Source organism: Pseudopipra pipra, chromosome 2 (genome assembly GCF_036250125.1).
Source record: "Pseudopipra pipra isolate bDixPip1 chromosome 2, bDixPip1.hap1, whole genome shotgun sequence".
Lineage (NCBI taxonomy): Eukaryota > Metazoa > Chordata > Aves > Passeriformes > Pipridae > Pseudopipra > Pseudopipra pipra.
The window spans coordinates 77,376,885-77,400,277 of NC_087550.1; the positions used below are offsets into that span (position 1 = coordinate 77,376,885).

Here is a 23,393-nt window from a genome sequence, read left to right on the forward strand (position 1 = left end):
GATGACATCAGATTTTGGAGTTGTGCTGCTAATCCACCTCACTTTTGTGTCCTTTAACCTTCCACCTGCCCAGTTCATTGAGCTTGCTTGAGGCAGAGACCACACCGTGTTTGCAGTGGTTCTTCCATCATAATTTTTGAAAAACTATTTGTGATACTTTTTAGCAATTGAAGCAAAAAGCTTGATAATGTGATCTGAGAGATTTCACACTGGAGATGACAGGTAAAACCAAGCTGGATCTATTATTCTGTGTTATACCTCCAAGAGGAGGATTTTTAGCTCTTTGGGTTAGTGATGCCACTGAGAGGTGTTTGGAGATTTCGGACATGACATTTTGCAATGACAACAGACTTCTGCACGCTTCTGAGAAAATGCCTTTTATTGTATGACAGCAGTTGTCATGTGAATGTCCACAAAAGAAATCATTCCACAGCAATAACAAAATCAAATTATTACACAAATGCAAGAAGTGAACCAAATCAAACCACAACCAGAGTTAAAATGAGGAAAATGCAGTGCACTGTTACAGAATGTAAAACATACACAGAAAGCCATATTCTTCCGCTGAAGGATCAGATGCTCATCACTATCACAGGAAAGAAGTGATTTCAACTCTTTCTTTCCCTCTCCAAACTTTAAACTGAGATATTTTGAAGATAGTTGCTTTTGTTCTCTTCTGACTCTTTTTGCAATGTTACTTCAAACGTTTTGGCAAGGCTAAGAGCCTGCAACCAGCATTATTGAGGTTGATCAGAAGATCCTCTCTCTTCCAAAGGGCAGTATGAATGGTATCACAGAAGATTATGCCCATCTGGCAAATGGTTCAGTTCACCAAAGAGAATTTTGTCCTTAAAATTAGCAAAACATGAAATAACCTATCCCAGCTAACTGTGTTGGCTTTGAAAATGCCACCATGTTTTGCTGGCTCCCAGTGGTCCTTTGAGAAGGGTGAAGCAAAGAGATACCAAAACAAAAGCCAAAAAACCAATTCTTGAGACAGAAGTAGAGGCTGTTCCTAGACTATTACACCAAAGAAACGACAGTTCTGTAACTGATGATTTTCAGTGTCACTGTATAAAATTATATTTATTAGAAACAAGACTCTGGAATAGTGTAAGGCACCTCATGGCGAAAAAACATTTTAAAGGCTTGAATAACTCTTAAGACTGAGTTCTTTTTCTGAGATCCCCAGGAAGAAATGTGACTTACAGTAACCTGCTTTGCTATTTCCAAATAAAGCACAATATTATTCAAAGTGGAAGTTTAGAACTATTTAGATTTTTCTTTATAAAGAAACATAAAACACCTTGCTGGAAAGGTAATTTATTCATTTAACAGACCAAGACTTTCACTACAGGAAGGCCTTTTTCATCCCTGATCTGAGTTTTGCCATTCAGGTACATTGCACCTTTTTACTCAAATTAAATTAAATGGGTCAGTCAATCTTAATCAACATCTGAACAAAACATCTGTTGATGGTTGTATCAACAACAATACCAACAAAAGAAACTAAACAACAATTTCCTGAGTAAAATAGTTTTGTTATTTTAAACCAGAAAAATTATATAATGCCAGTGACAGACATGAATGACTATCAGTTGTTCTACTCAGCAATTTATGGGTTCTGAGTGTGATTTTGTAAAAAGTTTGTTTCATCTTATATTGATATTTGATACCTTCAGCTAGTAGTGCCCTGCCAAAACATGCGAAGAAGCAGAATCAGTATTTTCAGAGATACCTAACATTTTTGTGCGCATTCAAAAAGCAACGGTATCAAAGTAATTCTAGCTTATAGACTGATAGCTAGATCTGTCAGGGTCTCATACCAGTGGGTCTGCAGCAGCCAGCGTTTTGGAGCCCTGCTCTGAAATACAACTTACCATAGATTCATTTCAGAGCTGAAATGAACTAAAACTGTAATTATACCCTTGGTTTACACATGCATATCTCCTCGGTTCTGATAAAAAAATATAAACTCCAGGTACGTATGGCCAGGAGAATGTACTGTTCTCTTATTTAAAAGTCTCTATATTATCCATCATACTTACTCTCTTGTAAGAACTAACTACTTAGAAATAAAAAGAATACATTTTTGTAAAACACAGTTAGACTCTGAATATACCCACACTGCTCAAAAAAAGAAGATAAACAAATGAGGTCGAGCTCCCAACTCCATGCACTGCCTTACCAGTCAGCTCACCCTAGCTCTGTTTCACACCACTCCAACCACGTCTCTCCAAGACAAAGCTTGAGAAGAGTCTGGACATGGATCCATGGATCCTTGCCAAAAAGGCAATTACAGACAAGACCATATGAGGTTGAACTTTCTTCATGCTACACAGTCCCCCAGCATTATCCCACGTGATTTCACATACTGAGGCACTTTACATCTTCACATACCTGTGCAATGCAAACACCACTCTGCTGAGCTGCAGAACAGTCCTATCTTTAATTCAGACAACTTTAATTGAAAAGAAAATCACAACGAAACATGAGATAATTGTGTGTTAGGATCATAAGTGGACTGCATGAGCCCAGAGAAGACCAAGGACCAGCAGTACAGAAGAGTGGACGTGGCTGGTGTGTTCTAAGAAGGATTAGCCATAAGCACTCCTTACATGAGCCCATCTGTGTCATATGGCTTTGGGGATTGGTAGCTGCCCTTGACTGTCTGATATTTATCACCAGATGTAGCACAAGCCTCGTGCTGCACATCGCTGTGTTAAGTTCAGTTCCACTGATCTTGGTGGAATTTGTTACAGTGTAAGCTGCTACACACAACAAAAGAAGTGTTAGGACTTGACAAAAAAAGGCTAGGGACAAGAGCATCTCATTTTGTAACTTCCTCCTAACAATGTCTAATGATGTGAGAGGATGTTACTAGCAAAATCAGATATCTGATGTTTGTTCCACCACGCCCAAAGCACCCCTGTCCCCCTTCTACCTGGCTGGTGGCACTGCAGGTAGGATCCCCCCTCTCCTGGGATCTCACAGTAGGACAGCAAACCACAGTGCAGGGAAGATGCTGCAACAGGGGAACAAGGATTCTGCCTCTCACCATGGGACTGGTTCCTGAGCAGGAAAAAGTCCTTGTAGATGAGAGATAGTGCTCAGGCACAGGCTTTGGCCTCAATTTACTTGAGAGGGTAACTCTGTATTTGATTCAATTACTTTCTGGTAGAATTGCTTGAAATGAGAAATATTTGTGCTTGCCTTACTTATAGACCACTGGGCAAACACTGGGTAAATAACAATTGTTTGGCATTACAAAGGTAATAGCAAGCATCTTCAGTATTTTTTAAAAAGCACAGTATTTACCATGTCCTGAAGAGATCTCTTGCCTTTTAGTCTCTCCTGTGCCCTTTAAACAGCAAGATGAATAGATGCATTTTCTACTGAACCTCAAAGAGTAGCTCACTAAACTTGAAAAAATCTGAAGCAGCACAGCACTTGCTTGATTTATATTTCAAACATGGGGAAAGTGCCTTTGTGTTAAAGTGCTTTGCTGAATCAGGACATAACTTATGAATATTGAACCCCTCTCTCTCACTGCATTCCTCTCACCATCAGCAACAGCCATTCAAAACTACAGGTCGTACTTTCCTACCTATTCTGGCAGGATGGTAACTTCAAACAGCTTAAGTTCAACAGAACCCCTAATGCAAAACTTTAAACATACTAAGGTTACATATTTTTAACATATGTTTAATGAATTTGTTGTGTACCCTGCAGTTACAGCTTTGGCTTGAAGGCACAAATATTAAGGCACAATAAATGCAAATAATGTATACATTTCAATGTGTTGTGTTGAAGATAACTTTGTACTACATGGTATTAAGGTATAATGACATGTCATTCAAACATTTCCTCAAGTTATTTTAATACCTTTTTTTCTCTGATAACCTGGATAAAAAGAGGAACGTATGTTAAATTATTTAAATATTTCTTCAGTGCAAATGTGGTAATTTTCTTCTATAGTACAGAAGACTGAGATTGATTTTTCAGTATTTGGATTTTAGCAAAATAAAACTAGTATTTACACTCATCTTGAACAGCGTTATTTGAACTATTTATCAAAAAATAAGTATAGAGTACTTTTTTTGCTATCAAAAACAAAAAGTATTTTTGGCTTCTTCTTTTTTCTATCAACCTGCATAGCTACTTATAGCAGGGAGAAAAACAGTTGCTCTAGATAACTAAGTCGCACACTACCAAATCTGCTGTTTAGACACAGATGTCATGACAAAAGTGACACTGAAAAAATTTTGGTTTTGCTTGCTCTCAAAATATCTCTAAAAGAAAAAAAGGACACATTCCAATTATTTTAATAGGCTCCAAATATGCACTCTAGACTTAGGTGTCCTGCACCTGTTTAAATAAAAGAGATCTCTACCACACAACTTTCAAATAAAAACTGAATCTGCCTAATTTCTTTAGCAATACAAACATTATTAGTTGGAAAGGAAAACATATTGCACTGAAATTAAAGAAACGGACAGTAAAAATTTTCTTCTCAGTATTAAATAAGAAGGATGTCCAGTGCAAAGAATCACCCACTCCCTTTCCTCTCCTGTTGACACTTGCAAACATTGTCGCTGAGTTTAGATGATCTCAGGTTTACATTCCATAGAAAACAGTTAAGGCTATTAGGAATCACAGTGCAGTTTCGGTTACACAAAATCCTGAGGAAGGATCCAAGGACGAGTCTGTGGCAAGCTGACCATTCTGAACAACTTCTGGGTAATTCTTACTGAAGTATACCTAGAAAAAATATTAGATTCCGTGAGCAATTATGCCTCAAACACCTTACAGCTTCAAACAAAACTTGGGAAGATAAACAGAGTAGAGATAAATACATATCCTTAAGGAATCCCAAAGGAACTTCAGGTTAGTGGCTTTCAGTAACTGTATGTCACTGAAAAAGTAGTAAAATTACTATATGATCTTCCATTACAACAAAACATGAGGAAAATCCCATACAACCTGTAGATCCCCTCAAATTTTGTTAATTCAGATAAATAGATATGTTTTATTGCTTTACATTAAACTGATAAGTAAAATCATTTTACTAGCTCAAAACATGAGATAAATTAAAAACAGGGTGACAAAGAAGCTGTGAAATCTTGCGTCTGCAAAAGGGTTTCTCATTTTCACACATAAAATGAGCACAATGGATTTGGATGTTAAAATCAGGTTGTAATCCCTATATTTTACAAACTATGATTGACAACCATTGAAATTTCGAAGTATATGTATGAAATACCCCAGCGTTTAATTTGTGCTGCAGAGCAGTTATAGGGCCTATAGAAATGTGATCTCTGGATAGCGAACCACAATAATGAAAGAAGAAGCAAAAGCTTTAACAATGACTCAACCAAGCAACTTCTCTAAAACGTAAGATGATACCAAATAATAGGACAGTTCTTTGCCAAGCCTTTGAGTTCCTGAATTCTACCAATTTCTAGCTCAACTAGAAGAGATACAGGTTTCCTGATAAATGTATAATCAGAACATAAAGGAAATGAAATGCTGTCAAGTTTCACTGTTCCACAATCATCTGTTTTTAGCAGCTGTATCATATCTCTGTTCCTTGACAGATGCGCATAACAAAATGAAATAATGTCAAGACTTGTGTGCTCTTATCTAAAAATGTGTTTGGGTGAAAAAGGACTTCAAATGCAATTTTTTTCTTCCAAAAAGAATGTGAAAAGTTTCGTTTGACTCTTTAAAAACAGAAAATACACTATCTTTCCAAAGCTGACACGTGTCACGAGTTAGGTTTCATAGTCAGACTGCTTTGACTACAGCTTATGAAACATTTCTGCAATTTATATTTGAGAGTGTTGTCAACAAAGTTCAGTTTGTTTGATAATAATATCCTTTTCATATACATGAACACAAGTATAAGACACCCAGGATAAAAAAGAAATAGTCATTCTATAAAATCATTCCTGTAAGTACCGCTGTCATCTTTTGTGCAGACATGCTAACACAGGATATATGCATCTTTACAAGTTTCAAAGAATATTAAAGTCTGATTTGAATCAACAGAAGAATTGGAAGTCCTGTTAAGAGGCATTCCTCAGTAACCAGTCACAATCGGATGCAACAGAGGAAAGTTAATGAGGCTGCTGCCTGCACACACGCTGCAGACGGCAGCCCCAGTTGTGGATTCCCATCCCGTTCCTGGTTTAAAACATAAAACTTTGGCATACTTTTAGTGTAGCTTTTGAATGTGATTTTTTTTTTAATGGAAAGCTAATAGAAAACCTTGGCACATTACTAGAGATGTAATGAAATGGCAGCTGCTTTTCAACTGTCTCATTGCAATTCTTCCCCTGAGCCCAATTCCTCAAGATATTAAATGCCCAAGTCTTTATACAAGTTTCTTCCACTGCCAACAGAGCTGCAACCTTTTTAAAAGTAATCACTGAGGTGAGATAACACCTAGTATTTTAATATTTACACATCTGTCACAGCTTTAAAATAAAATAAAACGACCCTTATTTTTCCCTCAAAGTGCTCAAAACATGACTGACAGAAACCCAGCCCTATCCTGATGCCACTAAAGCCCGCAGAAAAGCCTCTCGCAATGCTGCCTAGAGTGAGGAGAACACAACAACTTCTGTTTATCTGAATAATTGAACACTTTTTTTTTCTCTTTTAACTGCTTGAAGACTATTTCTCACTCTCCTATAGGACTTTCTCCTAGTAGCTTCTTGCAAACTCAGCAAAGATAAAAAACACAGTCTCACGGTGTCGAGCACAACCCAACTGCTATCAGGCTTACAGGCTAGTTAATATATACTCACTGGTCTCCAATTTGAGCTGTGCCTGTGTTGTTTTCTTTGACATTTGCACAAAAAATGGGGATATTGAGTGACCAAGAGAGATGCACAAATAGCAATGTACAGTGATGTTGGATCAATTCAGAAGCCTCAGGCTGCAGCAACAGCTCAATCTTGCAATGCTTAGCTAAGATGCCCATAAGACGTTTCGTTTAAATTATGTTTCTTCAAATATGTCCAAGTTAGTCTTCCAATTTCAGATGTGTAGTCTCTCTTTATTTGCATTTGAAGGATATATGCGGAATCCATATTGTTCCAGAAAATGCACTGAAAGTCTCACCTTAATGAAAGTTCTTGGTACAAGTTTGTTTTGTACAGGTCCAAATTGCAATAAATCAAATAATCATTGCCAAAGCACAGCCACATTCCAAACCATTTTACTTAGCAACCCACTGTAACTACTTTTGAAAAGTATATATATATGTCATATTACCATTTCTTTTTATGTGCAGCATACTGTTTTCCAAAATCAGAAAAAAAGCTTTTCGTAGAAACAGTTCTTAGTAACCACAGTAGGAATGTAGGAGACCAACAGTAATGCATGCAACAGACTTACTAGTTTAAAAAGAAAAACAATTGGAATCAGCTCTTCTGACTAAGCAATTTCTCTGAAAGTACGCATGAAGCACAAGGGACAGCAATAACAAAAACCCTGAATTATCCAAGTCCTTCAAACAGAAAGAACTGTAACTCTGCTTCTGGGTAGCTGCTGACTGGAGATACAGTCTCTCGATTCCCATATTTTTGGGCCGAGTGCGGATAAGCACCATGCTTTGCATTCTTGGCAGATGCTAAAGCTTGTATCTGCCTTCTAGCCTGGGAGTTAGCAAACTTTTTCATCAAACCACATTTCAGCAGAGACTGGTTCCTGGATCTCTTCCCTTCCTGTACAAAATCACATAACATTGATGTGGTAACTGCAGATGACTGTATGGGCAAGTAACATCAGGCAATTATTTTTATACATTTTGAATTATCTTTGAATGCAATTGTGCAACTGGGGAGGGCTGCAGGGAAGGAACAAGACAGCATGACATGGCTAAATTTCTACAGATGACAGCTGGACAGCCTTACCTCTTGCCTTTCCAAGGATCAAGCCTTAGGAAGCTGGCCTTCATTTTACAGACAAACAATGGTCACATGAATTTGAAGCCATCCTTTTAAACATCACTTATATAACCTCCAGATTGTCATACACATACCACAAAAAACAGAGCTAAACTGCGGCAACGGAGAGGGACAGCAGGACTCATAACATAGCTTTGTTCAGGACAAAGCTGTTTCCCCAGTTCTGCAATTTGTGCCACACAAGAATTTATAGTGTATGCTCTTAGCTACAATGCTTCACTTGAAAAACTCCTTAAAAAAAATTCTGAGTATGAATAGACACAAAAATCTCTTCTGTAATCTTCAAAAGGTCCTGTAAAATAGCATCCAGACATGAGCACAAAGCCTCCATGACAGCACCGTCTTCCATTTTTTTACAACTTGCTGGAAAACAGTCAGGCACCTGCCATTTTGTTTCCTGTCTTTATGTGTTGTTCCCTGTCTACTGGTGTTTTGTTTCCTCAGGTAACAGTCTGGACTTTGTGATCCCCTAGCTCTGCTCCACACATCCAGTGTCTTGAGGAAAGGAAAGCATAAAACCTAAAACCCTAGATACTCTCGTCTCTAAAAGGCTTTCTTAAGTCACTACATGCTTAATGTCAGTGCCTTACTTGAATGCTGAAAGTACAGCTGCATGAGCATGAAGCAAGCTGCTGCCAAACTGAGCACTGCCAGTCTCAACTGAAGCAATGCTGAAACTTTGTTGGCACCGAATTAAAATCTTGCTCTGGACATCCTGTGTGGTAAATTATCAAGAAAAAAGAAAGCAAGCCAATGCTAGTCAAAGAGCTCTTCAATTACAGGTCATTTCTTTAATCTTCTTATCTCTGCTTCAGCTTTCCATCTGAAAAGTGGAGATGGTATAGCCTCACCTCAGAGGCATATTATGAAAATTAATCCATTGATGTCTCTTAAACACTTTGATTGCCAGAGGAATGCTCACAATTACATTAATAATTCTGTACTCAGAGTAGGATTGGAATAGTAAGCAGTAAATCAGGCACAGAGCCTTGTAGGGAACAAGGAGGCAACAAAACATTCAACAGCTGTTTGTTAATTGAGCCCTGCTCATCCTATGTGCAGAACAGAGTAAGAGTACCAGAAGAAAGTAAGAGAATACACAACAGTAAAAATGTGACTACACCCCCAGAGACCATAATATAATGCATAGGTACTGAAACCCAACTATAATACAATGGGTCCTTAAAAAAAGCCCTAACGTGTTTTTTTACAGGAAGTTCTTTTAGGATCAATGCCCAGCACAGGTATGTCATATATTATTTACACTTACTGTTTTGTGTACATACTAAAGGAGGCAAGAAATCCAGACTATCTTTCGACTCGGGGTATATAAATTACACTTCCAATTTGCAAGTCTGTGTATATTCCACTGAAAATGATGGCTTTGCCTTGCAAAATTGACATATCCTTTAGTGGAAGGCTTACTATAACACTGAATATGCTAATTGAGATAAACAAACTACACAGACAAACTTAATTACTAAAAATTACCCGTTTTGCTGTTTCAAACAGAGAAGCTGCTTCAGTCTTGCCCACTTGTTGCACCATTTTATAAAACAAGCTGTCTTGTTCTTGAAGCAAAATGTAAGGTTCACCATATTCTTTCAGTCTTCCTGCATCTAAAACCTGTTAAATCAGCAGAAACCAATGTATTAACATAAGAAAATTAAAAACTATATGTTAGAGACTAAAAACCAAATGTAGGCGACTACAAGCAAGGGGGAAATGCATGCAATTGAGTACTAAAATGAATTTTGTATCCTGAAAATGAAGTACGTCCTCTTCAAACTAGTATAGCACTTTCTCAGTTTACAGACCTGTTGTACAATTTTAGAGTGCCCTACAGCCATTCCACCTATAGGAATCCAATGTAAAGTTATGCAGAATATGGAAATACAATGTTGGTGCAGCCAACAAAACAGCTTATAAGATTCATTGTGTAAGAAGGAAACAAAGAGGTCCAAAATGGGCTCTGAAGTAAACAGCTGTGGGTAAAAACCACGCAATAACCACCAAGATGGTTAAGGGAGAATAAGTAGGTCTTTTGAATTAGAGGAGGTGAAGATGTAATTAAAGAAAATAAGGGTGTTGCTGAAAAGATAAACAATTTCTTGCATCAGTTTTGCCAACTACGTGTTAGAAAGATACTTAACCATGAACCTATTCTTTCTACATAAAAAAAGATGAGATGCCACCACCACAGGCACAGGCACCCATAAAGAGGGGAAGGGAGAAAGAAGAAAATAACAGAGAAATTAAAAAGGCATTAAGTCAGCAAGCTACAGAGAATATATACAGTCAAAAATATCAGAAAAAAACCCAGGAATAATCTGATTGAACCTCTAAGAAAATATTCTCACACTAGTGACTCAATTTAAGACTGTACAATAGCAAATATTGTGCTTACATTTTGAAAAGCCTTATGGGATTAATTCAGGGAACTTTTAGACTAGCATATATATTTTGAGATAGGACAGCAATTTAGTTAAGACAGTCATTAAAACAGTCAGAAAAAGACACACAGATCACAGGTAGAATTTGTTCTCTACAGCATTAGCAATCACAAATCTGATACAATTCTTAATGCACCATAAGAAAACTAAAGGAGATATGGTTTATATGGATTTCCAAAAGATATCTGCTATAACTAAACAGCTGTGCTACAAGGGGCAAATGTTTTCAAGAACGTGGACAGAAACTGAGATTAGAAATACACAGCACATTTTTCTTTGTAAAAAGCTGAACAGGTAGGAACCACATGATTCTGGCATATGTGGTAGCTATGATTGTGTTAAGTGATCAGAAAAGGAGGTATCAGAGAAGTGACAAACCTGCGAATGACACAAAAATGTGCAGGTAAGTCTAGGCCACATATTCAGATACACCTAACTAACCTAAAAGAATGAGAAACACAATAGCAGAGAAATGTCAATATTGACAAATGCAATGCACTCAAATACCTAACCAGCTTATAAATTAATGGTATTGACTCAAGAAAGACATTTGGGTATTAGTCTACAAGTTCAGTACTTTAGGCCATGAGTAGGAGTAATGAAGTTTAATAAAAAAAAGAGAAAAAGAATTTATGTGAGAAAACAAAGTAATTCAGAAAATATTTTTATTCTTATATAAATAAAAAACTGAATACACATGGCATGCTATTGACAAAGATATTGCCCCAAAAAAGAACTTCGAGGACTCATAGCTCAAGCCATAATTGTGGTGTACATATTTGTGAGGAAAAAAAAATGTAATTAAAAAAACGGAGCTGTTCATTTCATGAAAGAAATTAATAAAAGGCACTATGAGGACAACTACCAAAATAACAAAAATAGTTTGTAAACTTCTGTTTGAAAGAAGAATCTCTAATAAGTTTGGGGGTAAATCCTATGTCCTGTGAGGAAACTTTCCAACATGCCCTTTGCCTGTGTGACTCCTTGAAACAAAGCACCTTGATGGCCAAGGGCACAGCAGATCTCCAAGTGCCCCAGACCCTGGTTAATAACAAAACCCACAGTGAAGGGGCACAGCTGAGCTGATCCCTTTGTCTGCACCACAGTGAAAATAAGGTGCTGCAGAGATCACTGTTGACTTGTTTGACACCAGGGACCCAGCACCTGGGGAGAGGCACCCACCCCTTCCCTTCCGGTTCAGTTAAGTACATGGCATTTGAATGGAAAATAACTCAGCCAACAACAGCAGCATAATTACATCTAATTTTATAAATTGTATGCGCAGAAACCTACAAGAAGATATTTGCTATTTTCAAAAGCTCATAACTTAGAGCATCCAGCCTATACTATGATTTTTCTTTGCAAGTGTTTCCAGTACTGTTTGGTATTATAGCTGAAGAAAGTGCTCGTGGAAAAATGTTGACATATTAGTAATATTGCACAGCACAATATACAGTCATTTAATATACAATAGCTGCAATATTTCACCTGCAAAGGTATACTTGCACAGATGTTTATTTTTCAGTGTAATTAGTCCTATCCCATTTAATCTGAATATTTAATGATTAATTACAAACATAATTTTAATCACAATCTTTTCTATACCACAGTATGTCACAGTTAGGGACAGCTTCCTTAAAAATGCAATAAATTATCATATACAATTCAACATTTAAATCTATGCCACAGCATAGAACATCTCTGGTGCTTTCAACAAGTAAAGATTTTTTCAGCATAGCACTACATTATACAATCATTCCTTAAGAAAGGAAACAAAAAGCACCTTCATTAAACATGTCTCTTACAAGTAAAGAACTGCAACAGAAAAGTAGAGGGTTTAAAAAAAATTATATTTGCAGTATTGGAACTTTAACATTCATTTTGCAAATATCTGAAACAACCACAAACACCACCTTTCCCCTCCAGAGAACCTGGGAAAAAGGAAAAAGTTATTCTTCCTTGAAAAGTTTTAAACAGCCAAGTCCAGAAGATGAATGGATAGAGCGAGCAATTTCTATCTAGAAAAACCCCATTCACATTTTAAACAAATCATTAACCTATTCATAGCCTTTCTTGGGGAATAAAAACAATCTTATGTTATGAAAATAGACAGAACAACTATAGGAAAACAAGCTGTGCTACTTTTTAAAAAAATCTGAAATGAAAAATAAAGAAAAATAAAGAATGAAACTGAACAGACAATATCATTCCTACAAGTCAGGAACACTCTATAAACGCTGTTTACCAAGAAAAACCACTTTCTACTAACTGCTGTCATCTACGAGACAATGGAGAAAATTTAAGCTGATTTACTTGGATACATTTATATACTTATACATTTATTAAAAAGCGCTTAGACAAAGAGATAGGTTCTCTTCTTTGAAGAAATATGCGCTGATAAAATTTAAATAAATAAATAGGTACTTTGGCTAAGGCTTTGCATACTCTTACTCACTGACTCCAAGCCAAATTAAAATCATTAGAACTTCAAAAAGACAACTAATCATTCAGGAAAGGTGGAATCTGGTGTTTACCAGCCACATATTTTCTGATCAACTTGCAACGCTTATCACTGCACAATCCAACAGAATCGAACCCAGATGTGTTCCAAGGCAGTTGTACCAGTGGAACTTGATACAGAAAAGCCAGAGAAGCTTGTAGCTGGCGAAATCAGATCAGCAGGGAGATTAGAGAGGACACACACAGGAGCGCTTGACTATGAATCAGGCTGGGATTTCATCATAGACTTTAACGCGGATATTCAGAGAGAGGGATTTTGCACAAAACATTCAAGTTTTCTGCTCCTTGGTCTGACTCTTTATAAAATACACCAAATAAAGACTCATAATCATTCTGCGGGAGCTAACTGCCTCTGAAATATTTAGACAGCCCATAGTAAAATAAAAACAAACACAAAAAAGCTATATAAACCCAAAGTGGTCATACATAAACCAGGGCCAGATTCTTCAGCCTCTTGGACTGGCGGCTTTTTTTAACTTGCCTGCACTGTTCTTGCCTTTGAAGTACCACCTTTATGACTTCAACAGGATTTTCTTTAGTGAAAGAGTAATTCCAAGAGCACAAAATTTACCAAATTGGCTGCTGGCGATCACGCAAAAGAAAGCATACAGGAAAATTTTTATTCAATGGACTTTGCTCACCTCCCTGAGTAAGGTGAAACCACTCTTTACCTATAGCTATTCAAATTAGCCTTACTCAAGCAGCATTATATAGAGACATCTTAAGTTCAAAGAGAGCTCAAATGATATATTTTTCTTGAGTAAAATCCTCCCATGCCACCTAATTCTACTCCATCTAATGTTTAATTCTTGGTGAATAGTCTGGGGCAGTGACTTCTCATCCCAGCTGTGATCTTTTCAGAAGGATAAGCAACATGATGGGTAGAAAACAATAGTTTTGTACAGTAATTTGTTTGATACTTGAGGCACAGAGTAACACAGAAAGAGTGAGATAAAAAATATGGCAGGGAAGGACAGAGAAACAGACAATAAGTATTTGATCTTGACTGACCTGAAATGGCAAACATGAAAAGAGTATTAGCCATTTAAATGTGTTGTTTATGTTAACTCTAGTTAGCACAGAAGCAGTATTTGCCTATGCCACAAAAATGTTGCTGAACTAAATTTGGGTAAGGTTTGACAACTACATTTTGCCTCAGCTGTAACCTAAAAGGGTATCTCCCCCCATCTTGCCTAGGTCCCTCCCCAGATCCCCAAACTTTGCAGTATTTCCATTCCATAGCCTCATGGTTTAATGTATTAACGAAGACAAAAAAGCAGGGGAAGGAAGACAAAAAGGAAAACATAAAATGGTGAAAAAGAAATCAGAGATCCATTTCACAAAGCAAAGAGAGATAAATAAAGCAATGAATGATGAGGATATTACGTCAAGATAGTCCAGTTTCCAGCAGAGCCAGGAGAACACTCTTCTCCCTCATGATTCCTACAACTAACCTATATTGTTCTGTTGCACAGGATTTTGGAAAAGCAAGCACTCATTTTGTAAGTGAATTCTAAAATTTTCTTTGCGGATTAATATATGTAAAAGAAGTGTCATTATCCACAGAAAGAGAAAAAAAAAGGGCCTTTACAAATGCTGTAACAAACACCATGTACTTGCAGCTACCCATAGACATAAAAAAGAAAGTTCTAAATCCTGCGTTTTCTAACTTTCAGCAACAAAAGCAGACAAACCAAGAGAACAATAGTTATAAAACATTCTGAGAAAAAAACAGCGCAAGGTTGGAAGTGTTCAGCAACAGAGGAGGGAGGCATGGGAATTTATTTCAATTATTATTGAGGAATGGTTAGTATTCTTATTCACGTTCCTATTCACCATAAAGCCAGAGGGGAAATGGGACATTTAAGAGTTGATCATAAATGTTTTTATTTCCTATTCAAAAGGAAAATAATTCAAGCAAATTATCTCCTTGGGAATACATCTGATTTAATTTAGACTTGGAGAAGACATCACCAAACAACAAAATTATTATTAAAGTTCAAAACTCTGCTAGGAGTACAGCTTTGAACAATGTTTTCCTCAGAGAGCATACATCAAGATGATCTTCAATAAAGTCCTGGGAAGAGGAGAATATTCAGGAGATGCTTCTGGTTACATCATATTATAAGAAATATATTTACCCAAGACAATACATAACTTTGTGGGAAAGAGTCAACAGCCTGTGCTCCAGTTGGCATTAAGTTCAGATGCAAGCATGTTCTGTCTCTTCTGTCTCATCATGGTTTGTCAAAACAGACCAGAAACAAGCACATACTTCTCTAAAGAATCATCTATAAACATCAACCTATCTAAACACGCTGCAAACATCGAAGAACATTGAGAAGGCCACAGATATAATTCAGAGCCATTTAGAGCTTCTTTTTTTCTATTCTTTTTTAAGTGTCCCCCGCTTTTTTTATTTATTTTTGGTGGTGGAGGTTTTTTTGGCTCTCTTTTGGGTTTTTTGTTCTTATATTTTTTTAAGTCTTCAGGTTTAATCAAAGTAGTCCCCAAGCTACTTCAGGGTTCCTATACAAATTACTCTACCAGTAACTGAAGACAAATTTGGTGTCAAATAACGTATATTTCATGTATCATGCGTACAAACAAAGCAGAGCACATTTGGGCGCTTACCTTCTTATAATCTGAATTACTATTATTTTCAAACTTGCAAAATATTTCACCTCAGCAGAGCTTAGCTATGCTGTAACAATGCCAAACCTGCCACTGGCCACTGGGATTCAACATGTACCCACAAGGCAACTTCAGACATTTTGTTCTGTAATCACAAACACTGGATTTCTTTAAACTGAAATTTCTCTTGGGCTGTAACTTAGGGGAAATTGAGCATGCAGCACTGGAAAATTGTTGTACCTAAGTTTTCTTTAAGTTTCTTGCAGAGATTTAAAAAATTTATCTTTTTCTCCAATGGATGGCACACCACTGTAAGCTGGTTGGAACATTGTGGGGAAAAATATCAATTATGTGTGTAGTCATGAGACTTATTCTACTGCTAATCATTTGATATTAACTCCTTCTGTATCTTGTTGGAGAAAAGCAGCCTGTAAAAACCATGCACTGCAAATGTCTCTTGTACAGTTTCCCCACCTCAAAACATCTACATCAGTGTAAGTTCAACCCTTGCCTCAGAGATTATGAAGGGATCTCATGCCAGTGCTTACCAACAGCTGTACATGCTCTGACAAAACTCTCCCTTGGTCAATCAGTAATGACTGTTTCCATCACTGTAAAGCCACATTTCTCAACTGGGATTGAAAAATGGCTCAAATGTGTCCCTGAAGTGATAGAAGATATACTTCAGTTTAAGAAATCCCACTCTTTAATAAGGCTTTTGAGGGCCTTAGAAAGTTAGATAAGCTACACGGATATTATACTTTTCAAGAGGTTAAGGAATATTGTTGCAGATGACTGAGCATGTCTCCTAGTTTTATCAGTTTCTGATGACAATGAACTTGTGGCTCAGCTGCCATGCACACAGTTTCACCTTATCAGACACTCTGCTCAGAGCATCAGCCACCAGCATGACCTGTACTAATTTGCTTTTAAACAGTAATACACTATTTCTGAGAGAGCAAAAATAATTCTCTAAAGATGTGTTAGTATTTCTACTATGGTCTAGATTCCATATCATTGTCTTCAAAGAAGCATCATCCAACCATCCTCTTCTTATACTGATGGTAACACATTCACACACAACCCTGACAGAATGAGAAATTAAGGTTCATGAAACACTGGCTTCACTTCCTGCAGAATTCAAATCCAGCTCTTCGTTTGAATGCTCCCAGCTGAAGTACTGCATCAGTAATTAGTTGTTTTATTTAGGCAAAAGAAGAACCTTGTTGGGCAGCCCTCTTGAAATGGGAACAGTTTTTAAGAAGTCAAAAGATGCCAAGGTTTTGGAGAGGTGTGGCTTAAAACTTGCAAAGAGAATCAACAATTCTAGTATATTTTCGAGCTCATTGGGATTTTTACTCATTTTAGAAACAGCTGAGCCAGGTGTGATATTTACTACTGTCATAGACACTTTTCAGCTGACAAGACTTGCTCTGATACACAACCATGGCACAGCTCAGTATTTTATGCAAAACACGGCCTATACATCATTACCATATCTTTTCTTAATGGTAAAGATGCATATATTACTCAGCTTTGAAAGAGATATTTTCACTGTTGATATTTGAGGAACTAAATCATTAAATTCCAAGAAATAACATGGAAGGATCTAGTTTTCCTTTGTGGTTTGGTAAATATCAACCTTGTTTCAAAAACTGCCTTTGTTCAGAATCAAAACAAAACTGACCATTTCTGAAAAATCATTTGTTAAATGCTCAGCTCTTCCAGAAACTCTGAAAGACTTAACAAAAGATAGGAGAAACCTAATGGTTCCCAGGCCCTCTGCTCTCCATGCAGGTCCCCTTCTATGAGTACCCTTCATATTCTTATCTTCACATTTCTTTACCCACTTTAATCCCACAAGACAACTGGGATTTTTCTTAGGCTGAATTAAAAAATAGTAAATTTAGTTCCAATATTCCCTAGTTCATATTTTCAAGACAGAGGCTAAGTCAGAAAAGGAGTTTTATTAGTGTTTGTTCCTTTTGAATAATAACAGAAGGTGCACTAATATGAATGTAGAAATTTTACTGTGAATTACTGGATTCAGATCCACAAGGTACTTTAAGGTTTTTATGAAAAATCAGATGCCTAGTTGCAAAAATTTGGCATTCATTCTAGCTACTATAATGCATTAAGCTCCCTTTAAATTCTTTTAACAGAACAGACTTCAACAGCACAAGTATAATATCCAATAATATTTCACCACTCCAGATACTGGGCTAATAAAAGGTCAAAACCCCTCTTGGCTTTGTGCTACAGAACAAAAAAAAAACCAAACAAACCAAACCCATTTTATACCCTTGCAGTTGTCCTGCTTTAGAATTTTGAAAGACTGAAGAGAAGTTCTAAATGTAGTCCTAATTATTTCTTGTTTTCATAAAGTTTCATGTTCTATGGTCCCAGGCTCCAAGAATATTTACAGTCTCACCAATTCAACTCTCTTAGACATCTTGAGCACTTGAGGGCCTCTATCTGACAGTGGGTAGCCCTCCACCAATGAAGCAGTCCCATACGTACATACTTAAAATGAGAGAGTCAACACTAATGGCAGCACACGCGGTTTTCACAAAGAACTGTTCTACAAATAGGATTGTATGTTTCTGTATCTTGTGACTTTTGTAATCCCCCCTAAACTGAATATCAAGATTTACTGTAAAACAGATTCATTATCCCACAGTGATATTTAAATAAGTGGGGAAAAAAAACACACCAAAGGAAGAGTCAATAGACCACAGCATTTGTGACTTTAACTCAGTATTATTAATTTAAATGTACCACCACTACCGTCCTACATTCTCCACATCTCCATCTGAAGCTGGCCCACTGCAGTGAAAGCCCACATGAAGGTATCAGCAGGACAGATGCATAAAACACGGTGCCTGATTTATGAGACCCAGATGTTCCACCACGGTAAACGCAACATCAGAAAAATGAGAATAACTGAACAAGGGAGGTTTACCATAAAGATGTGGGAAGTCATTTCCTATTGACCAAAAAACCAACTCAGGTCTGGCAGTGAAGTACACAGTATTGTTAGCCTGAATATTAGTCATTTCAGGATGTAACCACAACAGGTTTTCCCATAAATAAATCAAATCTCTTCCCATGATTCTCTCATCAGAAACTTCCTATTTGAATGACAGTTTTTAATTACTAGATCAAGTTCTGCTTGCATATAGAGTTTCCATTTCAAAGAAGTGTTGCACTGATATGAAAACTCTCTATGGAGAAATATATTTGTCATTGGAAAATGCACAAGTTTTGACTACTCTGTGGCTTTCCTCTAGAGATGCCACAGCATAGCATATACAGTAAACAACTGCATCAGGTTCTTGGCAGATACATATACTTTATTTGCTATTGAACCACTACGTCCCTGGGTGAGACTCACTTTCCATATGCTTCTGTTTTCTCCTCTGTAAAAACAGTTTCTGAAAAGTATTTCTCAACCTGGTGAAGGAAGCAGAGAGGAGAGGGAGGAACTGGTGACAGGGATTTTATGAGATCCCACTGGAATTCTTGGGAGTGGTGTCTCTTAGGTGCCCCAGGGTGCAGATGCAATTTACAGAAAATGTCCTTGCCCTCTACAGAGGGTGAGTGAGTACAGGACAGGCAAGCAGCTGTTGTGGTGGTGGGAAAGCTACCTGGAGTGAGGGGCCAATGAATCAAGCCTGAGCTGAGCTTCTGCCAGGAGTTGCCATCATGGAAGAGGTAACTGCAGCATTTATCCTATCCTCCCCTTCTGCCAGGGAGCAGAGTGCCTGCTGTGCCAAAGGTACTGCTAGCACCTGATGGAAGGAGTTGCAACTTGGTTTCTCAAAGTAATGAAGAAAAAGGAATGAGAAAGTGTCCTATTATATGCTGGAGCAGCACAGAGGGAAAAAAAAAAGGAGCTTGAAAACCACTGGATTATAATTTTATGGTAGTATTATTTGATGGTCTGACTTAACAAGTCTTTCCAACTTTGGTTCCAAAGATTGTATGGATAGTTCCCTATCTCACCCAGGTGTTTGAAGTTTAATTAATTAATGTTTATAAAGAGTGTTACAATTTCCAGATGAAAGGTCCTATGCAAGTGCAATGTAGTATTACTCATCGAGGTGATTGGGTTAGAGAGTATCACATTACACAATACAGCTCTTCCCTCAATGATTTTAAGCATTTGAAGTTCTGATAAAATGTGTTTATCACTAAGACAGATATAATGGAAATACTCTTAAGGCGTGACCTGGATTATGAAAGCTAAGGTATGGTTTTGGGAATGGAACAAACGAGAATTAAAACAACTCCTGAGGCCAGATTTGTCTACAGTTGTATAAAATAGATTCTGTTCTTCCTTTTTACCCTCTTCCAGTAGGCTTTTCTTCTCTTCTAAAATAGAACCGGTTATTATGGTGGGTGTGAGCAGACATGCAACAGTTCACGTTCAGTTCCTATTTCCATACTCATCCAACTTGACATTTTCTCATGACTTTAACAAAATTATTTTCTGTTCTCAATTTTTTTTATTTTATTTTTTTTTAATGTTTGGATTAACCCTAAGGGCATACAGGTTTTTTTGGAAAGTTCCACTTTAACCAGCAATTAAACTGAATTAAATCAAAACCTTGTGGACAACACCAGGCTGGAGACTGCAGTCAACACACTCAAGACAAGGCTGATATTCAGAGCTATTATGGTCTAGACAGGCGAAAGGAATAAGTGAGCATAAACTTCATGACACTCAAGAATGACAAATGTAAAGTCCTGAATCTGGAATGGATCAACTTCTTGCATCAGTACCAGCTGGCGAGTAACTGCCTGGGCATCAGCTGTGCTGAAAAGGAGGTAGTGTTCTGGTGTTCAGTACGCTGAACAGGAGTCAAGCAGTGTGCCATGGGTGTCAACAAGAGTGCAGACCAAGGGAACTGCTTTATTCAGTGCTCATCAGCACAAATCTGGAACATGGTGACCCTCAGTACAAGAAAGAGGAAGGCAAATTCGAGCAAGTTTGAAATAGGGTTACCAGGGTGTCCAGTGTACTGGAGCACTTGACCTGTGAGGAGAAGCTGATGGAGCAGGGCATGTTCACCCTGGGGAACTGATGATTTTGGGGGATTTAGCAGCAACCTTCACATTGCTACAAAGAAGTTACTGAGAAGACAGAAGCAGGCTCTTTAATGAGTGGGAAAACAAGAAACAACTGCCATAAATTAAAGGGAAGCTTTCACTGGATATAAGAAAAAAAAGATTTCATGGCAGATGGGGCAGGTTGCTCAGAGAGACTGTGGAATTTCCATTTTTCAAGGTTTTCAAGACCCAAATGGGAAAAGCCCTGAGCAACCTGATCTGAAATTAGTGCTGACCCTGCTTTGAGCAGGACGTTCTTTTCAGTCTGATTCAGTGGGAAGGGAGCGAAGCCCTAGGTTATGTATACTTGTTCAGGAATGGGCTGGGACTTAAGTGTTGAACAAGTCTGCTCAAAATTTGTTTCAAAATAACTTTACTCATTATTTGTCAAAAGCCAGTGGTTAATATTCCGACTGCTAGGGTCTATCTTTGTTCTTTCTCCTCCATTCTCTAAAACTTATCACAGAGATTTGGGATGCCTTATAAATGAAGGCATCATAGTACCTAGAGGTCTTGGTTAAAGGAGAAACAAAACCAGGATTTTTAATAATACCAGGTAATGGAATAACAATGCACTTTGTTTGTACATTTCTGACTCTTAAAAAAGAATCTATATCAAGTTAAATTTGTGAATTACTAAAACACATTACTGACTAACCAAATTATATAACATACTGAAAGCTTTCTCTAGTTGAGTCTTCTCGATTTTTGTGCTATTGAAGTAAATGATTAATTTTCCATGAATGCTGTTTTTATTGTGAATAACTCTCATTAATTAATAGTTACTCTTCTAGAGGAATATTCTTTTTCCTGGCATTTTTAACATGTTATTCTTCCAAAATTCTGCTATATCCTCATTAGAAGTTACATGCCTGAGTAAACCAAGTAATTAAAGTGTAACAAAAGCACACCTGCCATAACTCTGATCATTCTAAATATGTGATCATATTTCTGATTTGTCCATAAACAGAATCACTAAGGATGTCAGGAAAACAGGTTTGTTACAAAGTCATGTCAGTTTTCCCCTTTTTTCTATCCTATGCTTCTCAACCTCCTCTCTCAAGAAATTACAGAAATCTGTAAGAAGATCAATATGCAGCAAAGTAAAGAGATGAAAAATGTTTACTGTTTGCAGACTCAAAGACATATCTTCTTGCCAATCTGTTTCTTAATACTCTAAAGAGACCAAAGGCTTTAAAAAAAGTCTATTCGACAAATAGGAAACTAAAAATCTTAATAGTGGCTAAACTGAAACAACATAAGGGTAAGAATAATGTACAGACTCTAAAAATGCAGTAGAGTAGCTATGTAGCTGGCAAATATCCTGAGAAGTTTGGAGAAAATGGGAATTTCTATGCTTTGCTCCAATGATTTTTGGCAAAAAATTGTAAATAAAACATCTAGTTTTCATTGCAACTTCATGATAATAAAGGTAAAACTAGGAAAATGTCTTCATGGAAAGAGCATTCTGCGTATAACATGTTAATGGTGGCTAATGAACCAAAACCCACAGAAACCCCTTTGGACAGCTAACAAACACATACAGCTATTAATTAGGTCACAGTTGTTTCCTCACAAATCTTTTGTTCACGTTAGTTGTAGAAAACACCAACATATCCATTAAACCTGTAGGGAGGCATTCACCAGTGAAGAAAATATTTATTTATTATATGTTAAATGCTTGCAATTATATGATTACTTATGGCAGTTCTGCTGGTTTCTCTCTTTGTAAGTAAACTATAATCACTCAGCTCACAATCTATTCTACTCCTCAGAATACCACTCAGCTCAGCAGATGCAATTGTTTCATTTTGTGTACTTCAGACAACCATTGTAACTCTTATCAAAGATTTTAAAATCTTTTGAGCAGCCAGTAAAAAAAAAAAAACCATGGAAAGATTTAACATGCTTCACTTTCATAAAACAAAAGCTGAAGAGGGTATTTTTTTAAGGTTACCACCAGGACATGAAAGGTAATTTCTACTTGAAGGCCAGCTAAATCTGAGTTCCACTTATGAACACAGTTTGCCCACTATGTCAGTTACTTCACTGACTAGTTGTGAAGAAAATACTTGCAAAGGGCTCATGTTCTTATTACAGAAAATGGTAAAACTGCAGGCTGCACATCATTTCAATGACGTAAACCAGCCTGATTTCCTGAGAGCCTATGAAACACCATTGCCTTTATGAAAATAATCAGCAAGTATTTCCTAATTTCTATGTGTGTGCAACACACTGTGGGGCAGACAAGATGGCAGATACGAGTATATCACTGGTCTCTTTGGAACAAAGATGGCAGAGGCTGCTGAATTGGTAGTGCTTCACCTTTTCTGTTTGAACCTTGCTTTAGAAAGCTGGCCATGTTCATTACCTCACCAGTCTAGTTCCACTTCTCCCATCACTACCTTTGCCCCAGGGCAGCTGCTGTCTCCTCACCTCCATGTCTCCTGCCCCAGAACCTCCACCACTTCCTCCTCACACATCCCACAGCAACTATTGTCACTGCCATCCTCAGCCCACCGAGACTGAATTAATAAGCCTGGCCGAATCCAGCTGACTCTGTCCAGAACCTCTTGGGTGTGTCTTCGCAGGCTCCTAGTACAGGCAGAGTTTATTTGGTCTGCTGCTGCACCTCACCTGCAATTGCGGATAGAATGTAAGAAGTCTTTTCAGGTCATTACGTCTAGAGTTTTGTGAC

General features: G+C 37.4%; 1 protein-coding gene across 3 annotated transcripts in view; it reads right to left on the bottom strand.

Moving 5' to 3' along the window:
• Positions 1–2,430: 2,430 nt before the first annotated feature.
• Positions 2,431–23,393, bottom strand: part of ABCC4 (ATP binding cassette subfamily C member 4 (PEL blood group)) — a 145,436-nt gene continuing 124,473 nt past the window's right edge. For 2 of the 3 annotated variants that reach the window (XM_064646007.1, XM_064646006.1), the window contains 2 exons: positions 9,468–9,602; positions 2,431–4,761 (listed from right to left, as the gene is read on the bottom strand). In XM_064646007.1, coding sequence (XP_064502077.1) covers positions 4,654–4,761; positions 9,468–9,602 — 243 coding nt within the window. In that variant the 3' untranslated portion in view covers positions 2,431–4,653. Of the gene's footprint in view, positions 4,762–9,467; positions 9,603–23,393 lie in introns of those variants that run through there. The other variant, XM_064646008.1, reaches the window with a different exon arrangement.